General features: G+C 40.2%; 1 protein-coding gene across 8 annotated transcripts in view; it reads right to left on the bottom strand.

The window, feature by feature from the left end:
* The window catches only part of igsf21b (immunoglobin superfamily, member 21b), a 35,453-nt gene extending 17,283 nt beyond the window's left edge, over positions 1–18,170 (bottom strand). For 6 of the 8 annotated variants that reach the window (XM_086141680.1, XM_086141677.1, XM_086141684.1 and 3 more), the window contains exons 1-4: positions 3,690–3,930; positions 2,574–2,695; positions 759–877; positions 452–567 (exon numbers count right to left, since the gene is read on the bottom strand). In XM_086141680.1, coding sequence (XP_085997806.1) covers positions 452–567; positions 759–877; positions 2,574–2,695; positions 3,690–3,884 — 552 coding nt within the window. In that variant the 5' untranslated portion in view covers positions 3,885–3,930. Of the gene's footprint in view, positions 1–451; positions 568–758; positions 878–994; positions 2,115–2,573; positions 2,696–3,689; positions 3,931–18,043 lie in introns of those variants that run through there. The other 2 variants (XM_086141681.1, XM_086141685.1) reach the window with 2 other exon arrangements.
* Between the last annotated feature and the right edge of the window lie 445 nt (positions 18,171–18,615).

The raw sequence follows: 18,615 nt of genomic DNA, 5'->3' as shown, positions 1-18,615 counted from the left end.
TTAAATGCCTTTGAACAAAAATCAAAAATGCAGGTAAGTTTGATTGTTGCCGTTTTCTGTTTGTTATCATCTATATTAATTCAACATGAGTTGGCCAGTCTTTCGCAAACATATAGTAAAAGGTCCAACAAACATTTTACCTCAGGAACATATTTTTGTATCAAACTAACTTTTAAGGTTCTTTTAAATTATCATTTGGATTTTTCATTGTTACATTTGTAATGTAATTTTAAAGTAAAGGTGCAAATTTTCATTTGCTTGATACCATAAACTAGGTGAAAATTTTATTTACCGTCTATATTTTCAAGATTGGGAACATTACCAATAATCAAAGAAAAATTCAAATGGGAAGTTGGTCCTCTTTTGTTACACTGATTATTTCTGCATTTCCCGCAATGCAATACATGAAATGTCAGTTGTTAGCGATGACTTTTGAAGGACAGGATCTTACCATGGGAGCAGGCTTTGCTCCAGTAACAATGCAAACGAGGCTGAAGTTCTGGGCCTCGTAGCGACTAAATGGACCTGGACTGTTGGCTGCCAATACCGAGATGGATTTTGGAGGTACTACAATTGAAATAAAAAGAAGACATGCATGTCTGCTAAAACTTATCACTTGCCTTCCGTGTAATTTCAGTATAATAAAAACTGATACTTTCTTTTAGTTTTTATGGTTTGCATAGTTACATGCCATTTTTTTATTCTGGACAAATGAGGTCAAACTAGGTCCTTTTGAACTATCAGAAATGCATACCTACCAATAACAGTGAGGATGATGCTGCTTGAGGCAAGTGTCACTTTGTCCCTGGAGTTCCTGTCATAGATCCCCACATGGCACTCATACAGGCCGTCATCCACCATGTGGACCTCAGGTAGCCTGTTACAGTTAGAAAGATACAGAAAGGTATTTTTGTGACCATAATTTTCCAATGATTTTCTGCCTGTTCCATCAGCAGAGCAACAGACTGAGAAAATTGTATATACAAAATCTCACATGGCTGCTCTTTGTCTCCAGAGAAGCCACCATTTCAATTGTCTTGAGTGATGAATCCTGACGCTGAGTTTGCGTGTGTCTGCGTGTCTGCGTGTGGGTCTTTAATATGAGAGCGATCGTCACGCACACACACAACCCAATCAAAATTCGGCGGGGGCGGGTCGTGGCAGAAGTGCGTTGTGAAAAAAGAAGCTACCAGCGACTTCTGTACCTATAAAAATTGATCATTTCAACATTCGCGCTAATTTATAAAAACAACTGAGAAGGGCTGAACAAAAATGGCGACGAAAAGAAAATCATATTCTGCAGGTTCCAAGCCGGAAGTAGTGAAATATGCAGCCGAAAACGGCAATCGAGCAGCAGAAAGAAAGTTTGAAGTCAGTGAGAAACTTGTAAGGGACTGGCGAAAAGCGGAGGTTACTCTTATCGAAATGAAGAAAACTAAAAAAGCTAATCGCGGGCTAAAAGCTAGCTGGCCACGGCTAGAGGAACGAGTTCATCCTCGAATGCTTAAACAACGTGCTGCCGGGAGAGGCTTGTCAACATCACAGTTGCGTCTGCCAAGGAGATGGAAGATAAATGACTTTGCGGTTGGACCTTCCTGGTGTTACCACTTCATGCAACGCAATCGCCTCTCTATCAGAGCAAGGACGCCATCCTGTCGGGATCCAAAAAGGCTGGAATAATTGGAACTGCAAGTGAGATGACTCTGACGTACCGGTAGATGAGGAAGCACTGTCTACCTGCGGAGTTATTCAGAAGTGACACCGAAGAAGATTTCGTTGGATTCAGTGATTGAGAGTGACATCGATTGTTTGGTTGTGGCATGTGCTATATGCTATCGTTATTTGAATGACTTACCGTAATATGTTACGTTAACATAGCCTACCAGGCACGCTCTCAGTTCTTGACATATAGGCTATACTTGTTCAGCCTGTTGTTCTCTGTTCTATTTTCCTTTTAAATTTCCTTTCAAGATGAAATGTCTATTCTTGGTGTTGGATTATATTGAATAAACCCACCCCCACCCCACCCCCACAAAATGCGACTCATACTCCAGTTCGACTTATATATGTTTTATCCTTCTTTATTACGCATTTTATGGCTGGTGCGACGTGGAGTCCGGAAAATATGCTACTTACTTTTGCTACCTAATCTTGCAACTTTAGGACTAGGTTGCAGGATTAGGTAGCGAGACAACAAAACATTTTGCTCTCTGCTTTACTTGAGGGTTCAACCCCTATCCAAGGGGAACGCATAGTTCTCCCACAGAAAACTAGTGGCCTGACTCTTAATTTGATTTGTTGCCCTAAGTTGCAAAATACCCAGCTGCCTTTTAGATGTCACAGTTGGATAAAACCAAGCATCTATAAAAAAGCAGATATGCTATGCTGATGTCTCCTAATCCCTTTACCACACCTTCAGAACATGTTCACAAGTAATGTAACCACATTTATCAGAAAAGTAACAAAAAAACACCAAGTACACCCATAACTACCTCTGCTCTGACATATGAAGTACTATTTAAAATCTGAATAGTCCCCCAGGGTCTTTTGATTGGGAGCCTTGTTCATCTCACCGTACAGTTGACTGGTAAGCCAGGTGTTCTCGGCTGTGATTGTCCTCCATATGGGAATAGCTTGTGTTGTACATGACATCATAGGTGAAAATCTTCTGCTTAGCACTGCTTCCTTGTGTCACCTGTGGGAAATACTGATATCTGAATATGTATTCATTGCAGAAAAAGACTACATTTTTGTAAGTTGGAGAAGGTGAATGCCAAATTTCAGCTTTTTGGTTTGATTGTTTTCAGAATCCCGACTTGGTATCAAGTTATTTACAGATATTCCAATAAATTGGTATTGACATTCTTACTAGTATTAGTGTGATGTACTCTTCATCACTGGTGAGGCACTATGCATCAAGTTTTAATTACATCCTACACAAATAAAAATGTTGAAAATTGTTATGTCAGGTAGATGGGCTTATATTACATTCTTCAAGCCACCGTATCTGTGGTGGTGCGCAGGAGGTACAGCACTTGCCTTTTGAACCGAACTTGTTGAACAAAAATTGAACCCCTAACTGCTCCCCTGGCGCTGGTGTACAGCATGCCTACGGCTCAGGGCTTATCCATTATGGGTTAATTGCAGCGAACAAATTTCCTCATGGGGATTAATAAAGGATGAATTATTATTCTTCAGTTCTAACTTATTATTCTTCAGTTCTAACTTACCTCAGTCAATTTTTGGGGCCCTACATCATGTGTGATTGAGAGGCATGCAACTTATTACCACTCAATCACAAATAAACATATTTTTATGCTTATTAAGAAGCATATTAGTTTTCTTTTTTTTATTGTCTAAAGTTGATTGGAGTATAATAGCATTCATTTTGATTCTGTTGAGTTTAATGTCTGAAAATTTTTAATTTGTTCTGCCTTCATGAAAAATGACCTTTCATTTAAAAAATACCACACTTTGTTGTTGTTTGTCTGACTTACTATAGCCAATCTAAAGGGGCACTTTAGGATAAGGACATCTGCATGTTATTATCAACGCAACATACACAATCCGAGTGGTACATTTTATTCAGTCTGTTAAGCAGGTTTCATTTGTATATTAGACTTGTTGAACAGGAGAGTCATCAAATAAATACATGGAAAATCTGATAGCCAATGTTTAATTAGGTTCACCTGTGAGATCACCCGAAACCAAACAATCTCTCTGAGGTTGCCATCTGTTTGGAAGTTGCACTTGAGGGTGACAGTGTCTCCAATTACCACATGTGGAAGGGGCTTAATGGAGACCCTTAAATAACCTTCCAAAGACAGCAGAGAAAAAACAACGTTGACACCACATTTGCAGTAAATACCTATGTGTGCATGCATGCACGTTTGCAGAGACAAGAGAGAGAGCAAGAGAGAATGTGACAGACAGGGAGAGAGAGATTTCAATAAATATAAGAATTTAAAATGACTGTTGGTGATTTCAATGATCTTTGGAGGGTACCATGAAGTCACCCTCAAATATACTTGGCCTGGGAAACAGAGAATTGAAAGACAGTCTGAAAAAAACAGGGGGGGATGAAATGGGATGTTGCTGGTGTCGCTGCTGGGAAAAGAGGCAACTGTCTAGGAAGCCTCAAAGCCCAAATAGCATGGTTCCCCATATGTTGGCCTCCTTGATTATATGCGCCATAAGACAATAACAGCTCTTTCTACTGTTGTTGGAAGGTGCAAGTGCAACCAATAAAGGGGGACTTCATCCTTTTACCATACTTTTCCTTTTTGACCATTGAATATTCTTGTCTATTCAAATAGAATTTGGAGTAGCAAATTAGAGATTTTGGAACTTTAGACAGGTGAAAATCAATCCAAGTACTGTATTATGATGCAAATAAGGAAAAATTGGTGCTTCTAAGATTTGACCTATACCAATGATTTTTTTTCATGACTACTGTATGTAGCACAGCTAGGCAACAGTGGATCACCAGAGGAAAGGTCAAAAGCTGGGAGCAAAATTATAGGGTACCACGCAGAGGACATTAGCATGCAGTGAAAAAATAGAGCTTACAGGAAAGAAAAGGACAGTGAAGTTAATTATAAAAAAACAGGCTTCCAATTCGCTAACCTCATGCCAAGGGTGCCACAGGTAGAGACTGCACCATGCAGGTAATGCAGCTGTACGTTTGTTCGCACCGTCTTGGACAGTTACTGCCTCCTGAAGAAGTACCATAGTTGTAATTGGGTACCTGCTGCATGTAGTAATGTGTGTTCAGATTGTGTGGGCAACAAAATGTAATATCTACTCCAGAATATACTGTAATCAGGGTTCCTGACACATTTTTCTGTAAACTGAAACACGGGAAAATGAAGTGCCCAATTTTCCTCTGTGAGGTGAAAGTTGGCAAAAAATGTTTACAAAGAGAGGTTCATGACCAGATTTGAATCATGAGAGAAACATCCTCAGGGGGTTAGTGTGGTCCTTGGAACTGAACATTCCTGGTTCAATTTCTGTGCTCCTCCAAGCCTGAACTTTTAAAAATTAAGCATATTTTATGAAGTTTAATGTTATTTTTTTTTGCTCTTATTGCCGTGTTTGCATGGACATGCTTCCTATGAGAGGTGTAGATTGTTGTCAATCTATATTATTGTTCTATAATAATCTATAATATTGTCTATATTATTGTTTTGACAAAAAACAATAATTTGTTTTGTTTTACTTTTGCTCCAACTCAACTGTCTTTGAAAGACAAAACATGCTTAAAATCAGGTTAACTGAATACTATTACTCCCATCTACAAATGTCTGTAGATGTTCTCAGTCATCCAGGTCATGGTGTATTCTTATCAAAATCTTCTTGTTTTGGCAACTGGACTTGAATTTCTTCACCTGAAGACGTTTCACCCCTCATCCAAGAGGCTTCTTTAGTGCTAATGACCTATGGGGGGTTACCGACTATAACTCTCAAGTTTTTGGGCGATTATGACGGCTCCAAACGACCAAGGGAAGACCCATCACCAGAACCAGCCCCCAGCAACGTCCACATGAGCCTCCTTTCATATGATCCAACAGGTTTCACGCTTGTTAAGCTTCACCCTTTCACATTTCCAATCCAGGTAATCCCACTAAATTGCTCTATTGTTCCAACAAACGACACTCCCATTATCATAACAACTCCCCTTACACCCAGTTTCTGCAGATCATGTCTTCCATTTACATAACAGGCCACCATAATCTAGACCCGGCCGCAGTTGTATGCGGTAACTCCCTATGGGTCATTAGAAATGAAGAAGCCTCAGGGATGAGGGGTCTTCTAGTGAAGAAATTGAAGTCCAGTTGCCAAGACAAGAACATTTCGACAAGACTGCCATCTTCAAAATGTGTATATGTAGTAAGGATAGTGATTCACTGAATCTCTAAATTGGAGCACTTCAGAATTTCTGTATATCAAATTTATACATCATTGCCATATGCCACCATCTAAAACATTTCAAATAAGAGAAAAGGCATTGTGTAAATCTAGCATTAATTTTGTGATAGAAAAGCATTTGTGGATTTCAACAGACACTCTTAAATTTGTTTTACACATAAAATTGGCTTCTTTTGCTTTTCTGCCTTTGTAAATGAAATCCAAACTCATTTTTTCTAAATTTCTATTTTGTGTTTTAATAGTAAAACGTATTGAGAATTATTTGTGTTGTGCTTCAAAGTTGTGGTTGATTTTTTTTTAAGCTGGTGTTGAAAGATGCTTTTCTCTAAAATGTGTTTTACCTGAATGGTATTGTTAAAACCAAGTTCATGTTAATATCCACACTACTTTAAAGGTAATCCAAATATTGTGATAGGAAGACAATAAAAAGCATCGAATATTTTCCAGGAAGGGATATGAGAGGAGTATTCAATATTAAAAGAAAAAAAAAGAAACCAAAATTTTCTTGTTTTCCTTGCACTTTAAATCTCAAATATTTCAGATATGCACAATGTTATAATATTTGATATTTAATTCATGCAAAGAGGCATTCATGCAATTCATGCAAAGAGGGATCTAACATTTGTTTGAAAGAGATTTAAACTCTGGATGTAATGGTTGCACTTTCTATGTATTTGGTTTAGGGCTACCCTTTTACATCGGACCAAAGGCACCTTGCAGTTTGGCATGCTGATTATGCTCTGAGGCCCTTGGATGCCCTTTGTCATCACAGTCAGGCTCACCTCCAAAGCACCAGGCCTAATACATGACGTCAGACTGCCTCCCCATGGATTATTTTTCCATGTTTTTTCTCTTAATCCGCACTCTAGCTTTTTATCTAAAAAGCCAGGCTTTTGCAAAGCCCTGCTCTCCGGTCTCTCCCTCTTCTCCTTCTCCTTCCCACACACACACACACACACACACACACACACACACACACACACACACACACACACACACACACACACACACACACACACAATGTGGCAGAGTGATTAACGCATGCTGATGAGAAATACATTAAATAATAGAATTTGACTGAAGAACAAATTCAGACAAGCATACCAGCATTTCTTGCTTAGCAGCTGCGAATCCATTTTGTTATGTCAAATATTCAGGAGTCTTCTCTCAAAAAATGATTTTGCTACTTTTACTCTTTCATTCGGGCTTCATGGTTCTGAAGAAATATCAACTTAGATAGCCCTGTAAGGTTCCTTGGGTCCAATATCTTTTCCTGTATCTTTCTAAATTCTCCCACTGCCGAGACCCCTGCAACTTCCAGCCTGCTAGATCAAGGACACCGGAATATCGAAGCAACTTAAGAGGGCTTTGCTATTTGGTAAAGTCACAAATGTTTGACAGGCACAACATATCTGCTGTTGCTGTGTAACGTCATTTCCCATGAATTAGTCATGTAGTCTGTGTATCTGTTTTTAGAAACTAAAGCCATCATCTGACTGCTGCACATGAAGTCAGAATCTCTGCTGAAATACCATTCAAGCAGTGTCTTTGTTGTGTTTGCTCATTAGTGAATTCATATTCTCACATAAAAGTACATAAAACCAACATGTTTCTTTTCAATTTATAACTTGTTTTTTCAAAGTAAAATAACTATTCTTTATCAGTCAAGTACTCAATTTCTGTAATTGTGGAACCTGCTAATCTCATATTTCCCTCAGTTTAAAACCTTTGTTATGATGGTAAACAATTATTTACTGACAGGGGCTGATATCAGCTTTAATCCTCCAAAATTGTAGATCTTCTTCTCCTCTCTGCTTTTCCCTTAAGGGGTTGCCACAGCAAATCAACCTTCTCAATCTAACCCTATTCTCTGGATCTTCTTCCTTCACACCAGGTAACTTCATATCCTCTCTCATCATGTCCATAAATCTTCTCTTTAGTTTTCCTTTAGGCCTCTTGCCTGGCAGCTCCAATTCCAGCATCTGTTTACCAATAGATTCCCTATCCCTCCTCTGTACATAAATCACCTCAGTCTGGCTTCTATGACTTCTCTTTAAAACATCTAACATGTACAGCTCCTCTGATAGGCTCATTCCTGATCCTATCCATCCTTGTCACTCCCAAAAAGAACCTCAATATCTTCATCTCTGCAACCTCTAGCTCTGCCTCCTGTAAATTCATCATTGTCAGTGTTTTTAGGTCATACAGTATCACTTGTATTTACACTGTTTTTCACACCTTTACTTTCATTCTGGCTGATAGTCTTCTATCGCACTTTTGTCCACCCATTTCAATCTGCTTGAACCGGTTTCTTTACATCTTTTCCAGACTCTCTGTTCCTCTGGACTATTGAAGTACATGCAATCCTCAAACTTCTCCACGGTCTCCACTCCCTGTAGCCTCACTGTTCCGCCTGAGTTCCTGAGTTCACCACTGTCTCACAGCTAGCATACATGCCCTGCACCAGTCGAACATATTTCTATGGCATTCTAGACTTCCTCATTCAATGCCAGAGCTCCTCTCTTGGCACCCTGTCATATACTTTTTTCGAGGTCTGCAAAAACACAATACCCCACTGCCAGACTGGTTAGTCTGGGAAGACAAAAGGCTAGGGGAGCAGACCCTGAGAGAAAAGCACGTGTTGGGGGCACACGCAAGCGGGCAACAACAAACCGTGAACCCGGCAGCCTCCAGCAGCATGTCAGTGTGCTGTGAGGTGGCAGCCCCACCAGCTGCATAGCCATCGCAGGGCCAACTACCCAGCTTTGTGAAATAAACCAGTTACGAAACCAACCGAAGCAGCCAGATTAAACCGGACGGATCTTCTCGGTAACAGACCCCTGCCTGCCCCCGTACTACGCCAACTGGATCTCCGTCACAAAACCCGCATTGCCTGCTGGAATGTCCAGACACTCCTGCCCCCCAGCTATGCCACACTACTATCCCGTGAACTCTCTAGGTATAACATCACCCTTGCTGGCCTTTGTGAATCACGCTGGCGCGGAACTGGAGAGACCACTGCTGGCGACCATCTTTTCCTCTGGAGCGGCCCAAATGATGGCAGAGGCCTTTATGGAGTAGCCCTAGCAATCCCGCTATACCGGAGGAACACCGTCATCAGTTGGAAACCAGTTAGCGATCGACTGCTGTCTGCCCGCCTCCAACACCAACATGGGAAGCTGACAGTCATTGTCGCCTACATCAAAAGCCTGCTCCTAAGCTTCTAGGCTTACTATCTTTCCACCTGGTCTCCTGGACAACCAGTATATCCACCTTCCTTCTCTGCCTCATGTCAACCAACTCTACCATTCTCTGTCATCGTCCCAAACCCCTACTCTCAGTCCCAGACTCTTGCCTTTCCTCTTTTCTCTCTGCCTCTGAACATACCTTCCTCCTCTCCTTTTTTGACCCACAGTAGCCCAACTTCCACTTGTGCCCTGTAGGTCATCAGTACCAGTGGCAGTTGTTGTCAACCCGGGCCTCAACTGATCCAGTATGAGATTATGAGGTTTGATTCACATATTTGGTTTTGGCAAAAGTTTTACAACGTATGCCCTTCCTGACGCAACTCTATGCATTTATCCAGGCTTGGGACCGGCTTACTAAGACACTGGATGTGCCACCTTGAGGCTGTATTAATCTGCCAAAATTGTAGACATATAATTATAATTTACACATACGTATATATGACAGAAGTGGCTGACTGGAGACTGTACAGGCCATAGAGTCCTTAGAGGGAAGGACCTGCAAGGCCCAGTATTATCCAACTGCCGGCCCAGGCAATTGGAACAATGCAAACTGAGCCAAACAGAAACCACAGGTTGACAGTGCAATCACCCACTGGATTGATTACGAAAAGGCCTATAACTCAATGCAGCACACATCAATCCTGGAGTGCCTATACCTGTATGAGATCACTTAGAACATTTGAAGCCTCATCCAGAACTTGATCAGGCTGTGGAAGATGGCTCTGGAAGCCAACTCAAATCCAATTGCAGACACTAGCAGTAGATCTGGTGTATATCACCAAGATGTGCTCTCTCTGCTGCTGTTATGCATGAGCCCCCTCAGGCAATCGCCATCAGCAGGAGTGGCTTTGAATACCATTTCCAAAGTGGGACAACAATCAGCCATGCCCTCCTCATGGATGACATCAACCAAGAATGTGCCAAAAATGAGCATGACATTGACCCTCTGATTCACCTACCGAGGATGTACACCCATGACACTGGGATGTCATTTGGAATACAAATGTATGCAGAAGATGGAAGGATGAATATCACTGAAAGGGTTGAACCATCTGAAGTTGACATATCGGATACAGGACAGCTACAAAAACTTCGGAATCCCAAAGAAAATTGGCAACCATGAGATTGCAGCATGGAGGTTAACCACAGCAAACTGATCTTCTCAAAGATGCCAGCAGGATCTTACTCTGTTGTTTCATAGTTGGCTGTGTCTCTAAGTAGACTGATCACCTTTGAATGATAGTCGTCAACAGTAAGAACCAATGTGTTTCATCGTCTGCTGGGAGTATGGTGATATCCTGTTCCCCCTAGCTAGAGTTGGACCACTAGGCAATATAGGCAAGTGTTAAGGGTAGCGTTGAGGGGGTGCCAAAAAGTTTTGAAAAAATTCAGTTTTTATATAATTATATTTTCAGAATCCAAATCAGAATCAGAATCCCTTTCATTGCCAAATGTAAAATGTACACAGCAATTTGTCATGATAAGACAGCACCCTAAAGCAAGAAATTTAGGATTAGAGAATAAGTTATAAGAAAGAGCAATGTTAACTTAACAATAACCGGCAGTAACTTAGCAAAAAACACAGGCTGTTATTTGGAAATTGTATATACATATATATATATATATATAAAAAATTTAAGTTGGATACATATGCTTTAAGAAGGGAAAGTGTCTTTGGGAATGGTGTAGAATGGGGGATGACAAGGATTGGTTGAGAAGGATGATAGCCTGTGGGGAAAAAAAAAAAACAGGTGGTTTTGGTCCTAATGGACCTGAACCTGATGGTAAGGTTGTGAACAGGCAGTGGGATTGGTGTAATGGGTCCCCTGTATCCTTCCAGCCCACTGCCTGGATTGCCATTGTGCAGGATACTCATTGATTCCTGTTTTTGGCCTGTGAAGTGACTGTTCATACAATACATTCCATTCTGTGTTTGGTTTGGGCCAAGGATGCAGTTTACCACTCAGTGACAGAGGAGTTTAGGACACTGTCATTGGTGGCTCTGTGGAATTGGGTGTGAACTTTGGGGAAGAGGTTCATCCTTGTGGAGAAACCTGAGGAAGAACTTCCTCTGGTGCGCCCACTTGATGACCTTTCTCGAGTGAGTCTTCCATTTCAGGTTGCTGGTGATGGTGGTGCCAGAAACTTAACAGAGTCTACCATTTGTAGTGCAGAGTTGTTGCTGGGGGTGGCGTGGTGCAATTGTCTGTTGATATTGAGCACCAGGTTGTTAACTCAACACCATGCTGCCATGCTGGTACCTTGTATCGCAGCAAATTGACTCATCATTGTCCGTGGTAAGGTCCAGGGACTTTGTGTCATCTGCAAACTTAACCAGCTTGCTGAAAGAGTGGCTGGAGGCTCAGTCATTGGTGCAATTAATATTATAATTCAAAAACACCATATACTGTTTCATATATATATACACACACACACACACACACACACACACACATTCTGTGTTAATATATATCAGGTGTGTTTGATAAATATTAGTGTCACTGTTGATGTAAGACAGCTCTCTGTGCATTTGGGCTCAATGAACAACAAAAGTCAATGTTTGTGCTCCTTGTACTAATTGCAGTATGTCATTTAGTCCTAACACTTTTGATGTGTTGGTCTGAAATGAAGTAAATCAAAAGAAGGAAATAGTTTCAGGTAGATTAATCAATTTGTCAGTTACAACAGTCATTTCACTCTAAAGCTCTTGTATGTTTAACAAAAGCATTGTTTTTATTTTTTATTGGCATCAAGGATAAATACATTTTGGTACATCACTCCATAGAGTTCACAGCTCTATTTTCACTCGACAAATTTAACAAATCCGAAAATACAGCTGTAAAACAAATATCAGAAACAGCATTATTCTAGGTATTTTGATGGTTTCCTTCGCAACTCATGTGTCCACTTACTCCTTGATCAGTTGATTTCTAAATGTTGTTAAGCTAGAATCCATTAAAAGACAATTTTGTCTTGAGATGCTTGTTTCACCATTATCAGCAGCAGCTGGACAGAGACTCTCAAGCCATCAAAAGTCTGTGAATTTAACGTTTAGATTTAAATCCAAGCACTGTGTGGTATAAACAGTCACTAACATTTAATCTCTTTAAAATACAGATTACCTTGAGCAATATGGGTCAGACTGAGACCTTTTTTTTTCTTAATCTCTGGACAGCACTTTAGTACTCGCAAGTTCTGAAGCAAAGTCAGTGTTCAATGTGGGTTTCATAAGGGGAACAAAAGGTTCAACTTCTGGGGACTCAGACCTGAGTTAGAATTTGAATAGGTCATCTGAAGTTTGTATTGTGTGAACACAAAGGAAAGGGGCAAACCGCCAAGCTAACGGTTCAGGTACATGGATGATACACGAGTTAAGATCAAGAAGCAAGAGGTGGAAGCTCTCACAACACACCTTAACTTGATTAACACCCATGTCAAATGGAGGATGACAAAATTTCTTTTATTGGACTGTTGATTGAGTTCATATTCCACAGGACAAGAGCATAGATATTAAGGTTTACCAGAAACTCACCACACACTGATCATTTTTACTCTTTGACTCACATCACCCCCTTAAACACAAACAACAGGTAATCAGAGCTCTCCGCCATCAGGCTAAACTGATGAAGACGAAAAACCAAGGTCCAACAAATCAGGAAAGCCCTTAAATCTTGTGTCTACCCTAATTGGGCCTTTGTCAAAACAGAAGCCATCAGATGAAAGAACACATAGCAGGAGGAGGACAGGAACAAATTTAAAGACAAGATTTCATACGTTGCATTTTATTGCATGATCAACTACCAACCAGTAAGAATTGTGGCTCTGACAGACCTATTAGTTATTCTTTAAGAAGCCCTCCTATTCTCTTGGTCATTACCTGTATTAACTCCACCAGTTTGAACTCGTTACCTGTTTGGAGTTGTGTAAGGACGTCAGGGTTAAAATAGTAGACCTACACAAGGCTGGGATGGGCTACATGACAATAGGCAAGCAGCCTGGTGAGAAGGCAACAACAAACAAGATAGATGGAGATTTGATCTCCGGGATATCCTGGATTTTGGACATGACTAACCTGTACTTTTGTGCCTACCAGGTTGTCCAAAGTCATTCTTTTACTTTTGAGGGTCTCAACACCCCTTGATTTTCCTAAGACTCACTTGTTTGTTGTAGTTCCACTCTTTAATTCGCCAAATCCTTGATTGACTCATGTCTGGACTGTTTTTTGACCAAAGACAAAATATTTTTTGACACAATAATCAGATTATTGAGTAATGACCCAATAATGTGATTTGAACCTGCTAATGGTCCAACCATTGCCATAAAAAACATCTTTTTTCTTTGGTCAAACCCAGTCCAGAAATGATTAAATGTGTCTTTAAAGCCATAATTTTAAAATCAAATTGAAATGCCAGTAAGCACTTCAAGAAAATATTCTTCTCATTAAAACCTTATCTGAAAGCAATGAATGATCAGTAAAACACTACTGGTAAATTCTTAAGATGTTAAAATAATCCTTAAGACAATAAAAATGGTCAAGAGTTCCTCTTCTCGATCGAAAGATTTTCTTTATTGTGGAAATATGACCATGTAAATTGTCTGGCGCTTTTGTGCATCCTATATCCACTATAGGGGGAGACCAGCCACCTCAGAAATGCTGAATGAGGCTCTGTATGGTTAGGATTAAAAATTCTTTCTCTGTACAATTAAAATCACCCTCTAAGAAAACATAATCATCCAACTTACAGTCTTTCAATTTTTTCATTGAAGTTGTCTCTTTGCACCATTGTGTGGTGCTAATATATCTTAAACGATATTGAAATGATCAAAAGTAACATTAATTAATAGCACCTTCCCTGCATTGTGTGTTCCACATCAGTGGAGTTTGGAATGAAGGTTCTAGAGAAGAGGAAGCCCACTTCTGCACTAAAGGAAGTGCCACAGTTCAGAGCCACTCTCTCGCTCCATCCCCAACACCAGATAGGTAAGGAACTATACTAAAAACAGCCAAAAAGAAAACAAGTGCTTTGGGGATTCTGTGCTAAGACACACTAACACATCTGTATTCTAACATTTGAAATGACTTTTTGTAGTCTGTAAAATTCTTGTTCAGGAAAAATAGATTCAGCTTTGTGGTTGATATGATGCCTAGTACACTGATAGAAAACTGTAATATCTGGAGAATAGAATTCTAACACTTTTTTATGATGAGAGATGAGAACAACTTTATTTATCCCGAAGGAAATTGTTGTGCCAGAGTTTCAAGTAAAAACATAACAGTAATGGATAATAGTAGGAAGGAGGAAGAATGAGAAATACAATGAAATATAAATTGTCTTAACTGTTAACTGTTAACTACAAAGATTTGAACATTCCCTGCGGCTGAGGGAAGAGGAATTAAAAAGTCTGAAAGCCTCAGGTAGGACAGACCTCCTGTGGCATTCAGTGGAGCTCCTTGGTGGTATCAGCTTACGACTGAAAGAGCTTTGACAGGACGTCAATGTGGCATGCAGGGGGTGATGGACGTTGTCCATGCACTTCATTTTCTGACAGTAGCTCCTCGGCAGTGTAATGCGGTAAAGAAATTTCCTGTTCCAGATCACTCACACGCCTGCTGCAGGCCTTCACATTCTCACCTTAAACATTTCCTACACATTAATGTACATCTCATCTCACTGCATCAATTGTATCACCACAAACTTCATTCACCTGCCCTGTCTCTCCTACCTGCTCCATTCCTACCTCCCCACACACCTCATTAGCCCCAACAGCAATGGAAGCATGCTCACCCTCGAGGTTTGGTCAAGGCTTGTCAACCCTGTACTCTGCATGGGCTGCTCCACAACAGTACACTGCCAAGCAACATTGGGGTTTGAGTTACTGCTCCCCACCAGCCACCAGGCTGTGCCTAAGTGAATCAGCATGGACGCATCCTGATCACATCACTCTTCACCACCACTACAGTTTTTAATGTATGAGGAGGGAAAGGATCACACTTAAAAAATTAGAATATGATGAAAAAGTTAAATATTTTTTGTCACTCATTTGAGAAAGTGAAATCCATATATTAAAAGTTACACATAAAGTTGAATATTTCAAGCCTTTATTATTGTCATTTTGATTGTTATTCAAGCTAACAGACAATGAAACACAAAGTCCTGTCACAACATTTGAATATTGCAAAAAAGCTCAACATTGGAAAGTCAGGGTGTCCCAACATGAGCAGCTAATGAAATCAAAACACCTCCAAAGATTTCCTGAGTCTTTAAATAGTCTGTCTGTCTGGGTCAGTAGGTTACACAATCATGGGAAAGACTACTGACTTAACAGATGTTAGAAGACAGTCATTGACACCCTCTACAAGGAGGGTAAGTCCATCCATCCATCCATCCATCCATCCATCTATCCATCCATCTATCCACCCATCCATTCATCAATCTATCCATCCATCCATCCATCTCCTGTCGCTTATCCTGCGGTCAGGGTCGCAGGGCATGCTCGAGCCTATCCCAGCTGTCCTCGGGCGAGACATGGAGAAAACCCTGGACTGGTCCCCAGTCATAAAAAGCAATTGCCAAAGATGGGGGTTGTTTACTGCTGTTGCTGGTGTTCCCAAGAATATTCATAGAAAGTTGAGTGGAAGGAAAAAGGTGGTAGGAAATGGTCCACCAGCAAAGAGCATTGCGGTAGCCTTGAGAGCACTGTCAACAAAATCCATTCAAGAATTTGGGGAGCTTCATTGGGAGAGGACTGGGGCAGGGATCAGTGCATCAAGAGCCACTGTGCATAGATGTTTCCTTAACAAATGTTGCAATTCCTTGTGTCAGCCCAGTAATTGACAAGGGGGACCAGTACTTCATACTCCAATAGCACAGCTCCACAGCGCCAAACGTGGGATTTCATTTTTATAAAAGATCAACCACATCCATTATGTAATGTTTTTGAACCAGGTATCCTGAGAAGGGAATGTAATGTCAAGAACTAAATTTGTTTCTATGTTAGTGATATTTAATTTAAAATGATGCTGTGTGTTTCTGCCCACTTGGTTGTTTCTATAGTCCATCTAACAACCTGACTTTAAAAGCTGTTTCTATACTGCTGTGGATTGTCTCAAAAAGAAAAACTGTTCCTGCACTGACATGTGAAACTAAGCTCAGTTTTGCAAATTCAACATTAGCTCATACAGATGAGCTCAGATGTTACTGTGCAACTGCTGTGTTCTTGTCAGCTCAAAGATACAGCAGCTACACAGGTAAAGTGCAGGTGCAATTGTCATGTCTCTGCACCCCTCTGCGTTTTTCTAAGTCCAACCAGTCAAGGCATATGGTTGTCAACTCAATGGTTCTACATGAGCTTTTTTCCTCTATAAAAAAAAACTCTCATATCCTGAGAGCATAACTGAGAGCTACAAATATTTGTCTAACTTAAGATTGAACCTTACTTAAAGAAGTTATTCCTGTTATGAATTAGTTACTAATCCAGCCAGACACGATACAGAGTGATCTGCTTGTGCTGACTCAAAACTGAAAGCTTAGTTACATAATCATGTCCAAGTATCATCGGTGCAATCTTTTGTGGGTACATGAAAATACTAAGAATGAGACAGTGGAAATCTTTGCTGGGTGCTTCATCTGAGTATGCTGCGTTTAGCAGGATTCATAGTGTTTTAAGCCTTGAAATGAAGTCACTCAGCAAATGCAAGGATATTGTTTACAAAGACAAATGTTTTTACAAAGACGAATGAATGACAAATTATTTTTCTGTTATATGTGTGTGATAGCAAGTAATTGGTGTACATTCTGCAGCCAAGCTTGCTGTTGGCATGGGGAGCCAGGGTTGGGGCACTCCCCACCAGTTTCAACAATTTCCTTCAGACAACATTTAGGGTAGACAACATTTCCAAACAACAATTTCCTTCGGGACTAATAAAGTTGTTCTCATCTCATCATCTCAGTTGTCCTTCCAGCCACAGTATGTAAAATATACCCAACTTAGCTGCAATCAAAGAAAATATAGAATTGTTTTCCTTCCGAGCCATGATTTTTTTTGTCTAGGTTCTTGTTTCTTTTGGTATTGTGTTCATGCTTCCTATTTCTTCCAAGGTTTATGAAAAGAGTTGCCAGGGTTTTGGGCAGACTCCTGCAAGACAGGTAAACTGATCCTAATGAAAATCTTGGCAGGTGTAATGCATATAAAAGTCTTTTCAGCAGTGGTGTTTTTTTTAACCAAATACTGTCCAACATATCGACATACATGGTCAACCTAATATTAGCCATGCTGGTAAACATGACAAAAGGAATGGCCACAATGAAATGGTTACATTACAGCAAGTACATTATTTCCACAGCTAAATATCAAAAAAGGAGATGGAGATAGAATAAAACAGTACTGAATCCTATGTACTGTCTAAAACTTATTATAATTTCTTCAGACATGCGTCACTCTTCAAAACACAGTTTAAATGTTGCCAAAGATGTCTGCTGTATTATTAAAAAGTAATTACTGTGTATGTGTGTGCATGTTGATTTTTTCCATTTTCTATCAACATTGATGTTTTTCTATTTAAAGTCACAAAGAGCATGACAAGAAAGTATCTAACATTTTAAAATACTGAAAGTGAACATGGGTTTTAAAGGATTTTTTGAATAAACAAATTAAAATTGAGGTATTTGAAGCTGAGGAATTCAAAGACTCACATCAGGGTGTCCGTTATACCAAAGTTACAGTAACAACGGTGGAAATACTACAATTCCCATCAGATGTCAATGAGATTTAAAAACACATCTTTCTATTTAAAAACTATTTAAAAACACACTTGGCCTTGACTCCTGACTACCTTACATTGCATTTCTTATGTCATGTCTACTTACCAGCAGTGAAAGTGAGAAAGAAGATAAAACAGCAGAGTGAGACAATCATTCTGCTGACTGGGGCTGCTCAGAATAAAGACTCCTCCATCTGGTGTCAGAGAAGAGGGCGAATGCTGCCATTCATTTTCCATTCTTCAAACTGAGACTCCCTTGCACAACTGCCCGGCTTTATAGGCAGAGGATTACTGGCTGGCTAACCCACTCTCTCTCCCTCTCTCTCTCTCTTTGGCTTTCTCTCTCCATCGCTCTCCTCATGTGTACAATAACCTCCCTGCCCCTTTCACTTGATCCCTTTCCTCCGTATTACTCGCTCAGTTTTTGTCTGTCCGCTTTCACCAAAATATAGCCAGGAGTGAGATGACCATCGAGTAGAAATTAAAGCTTGTTCTCAAGCTTTGTCAGAAACATTATCAGTGATGTTTTTTTTTTTTTACTGGACAATGTTTCAGTACTCAATGCCTATTTGTATTCTACCATTAATTCACTTTCCAGATCAGTTTGAAACAGCTATTATCTTGCACTCATGCTCGAGGGGATGCTGAAGCCTATCTCAGATGTTATTGGGTGAAAGG

The sequence above is a fragment of the Fistularia commersonii genome, chromosome 34, assembly GCF_037954325.1.
Source record: "Fistularia commersonii isolate RoL2024-O1a breed Wild chromosome 34, RoL_Fcom_v1.0, whole genome shotgun sequence".
NCBI lineage: Eukaryota > Metazoa > Chordata > Actinopteri > Syngnathiformes > Fistulariidae > Fistularia > Fistularia commersonii.
This window is presented reverse-complemented; position numbering and strand designations above follow the sequence as displayed.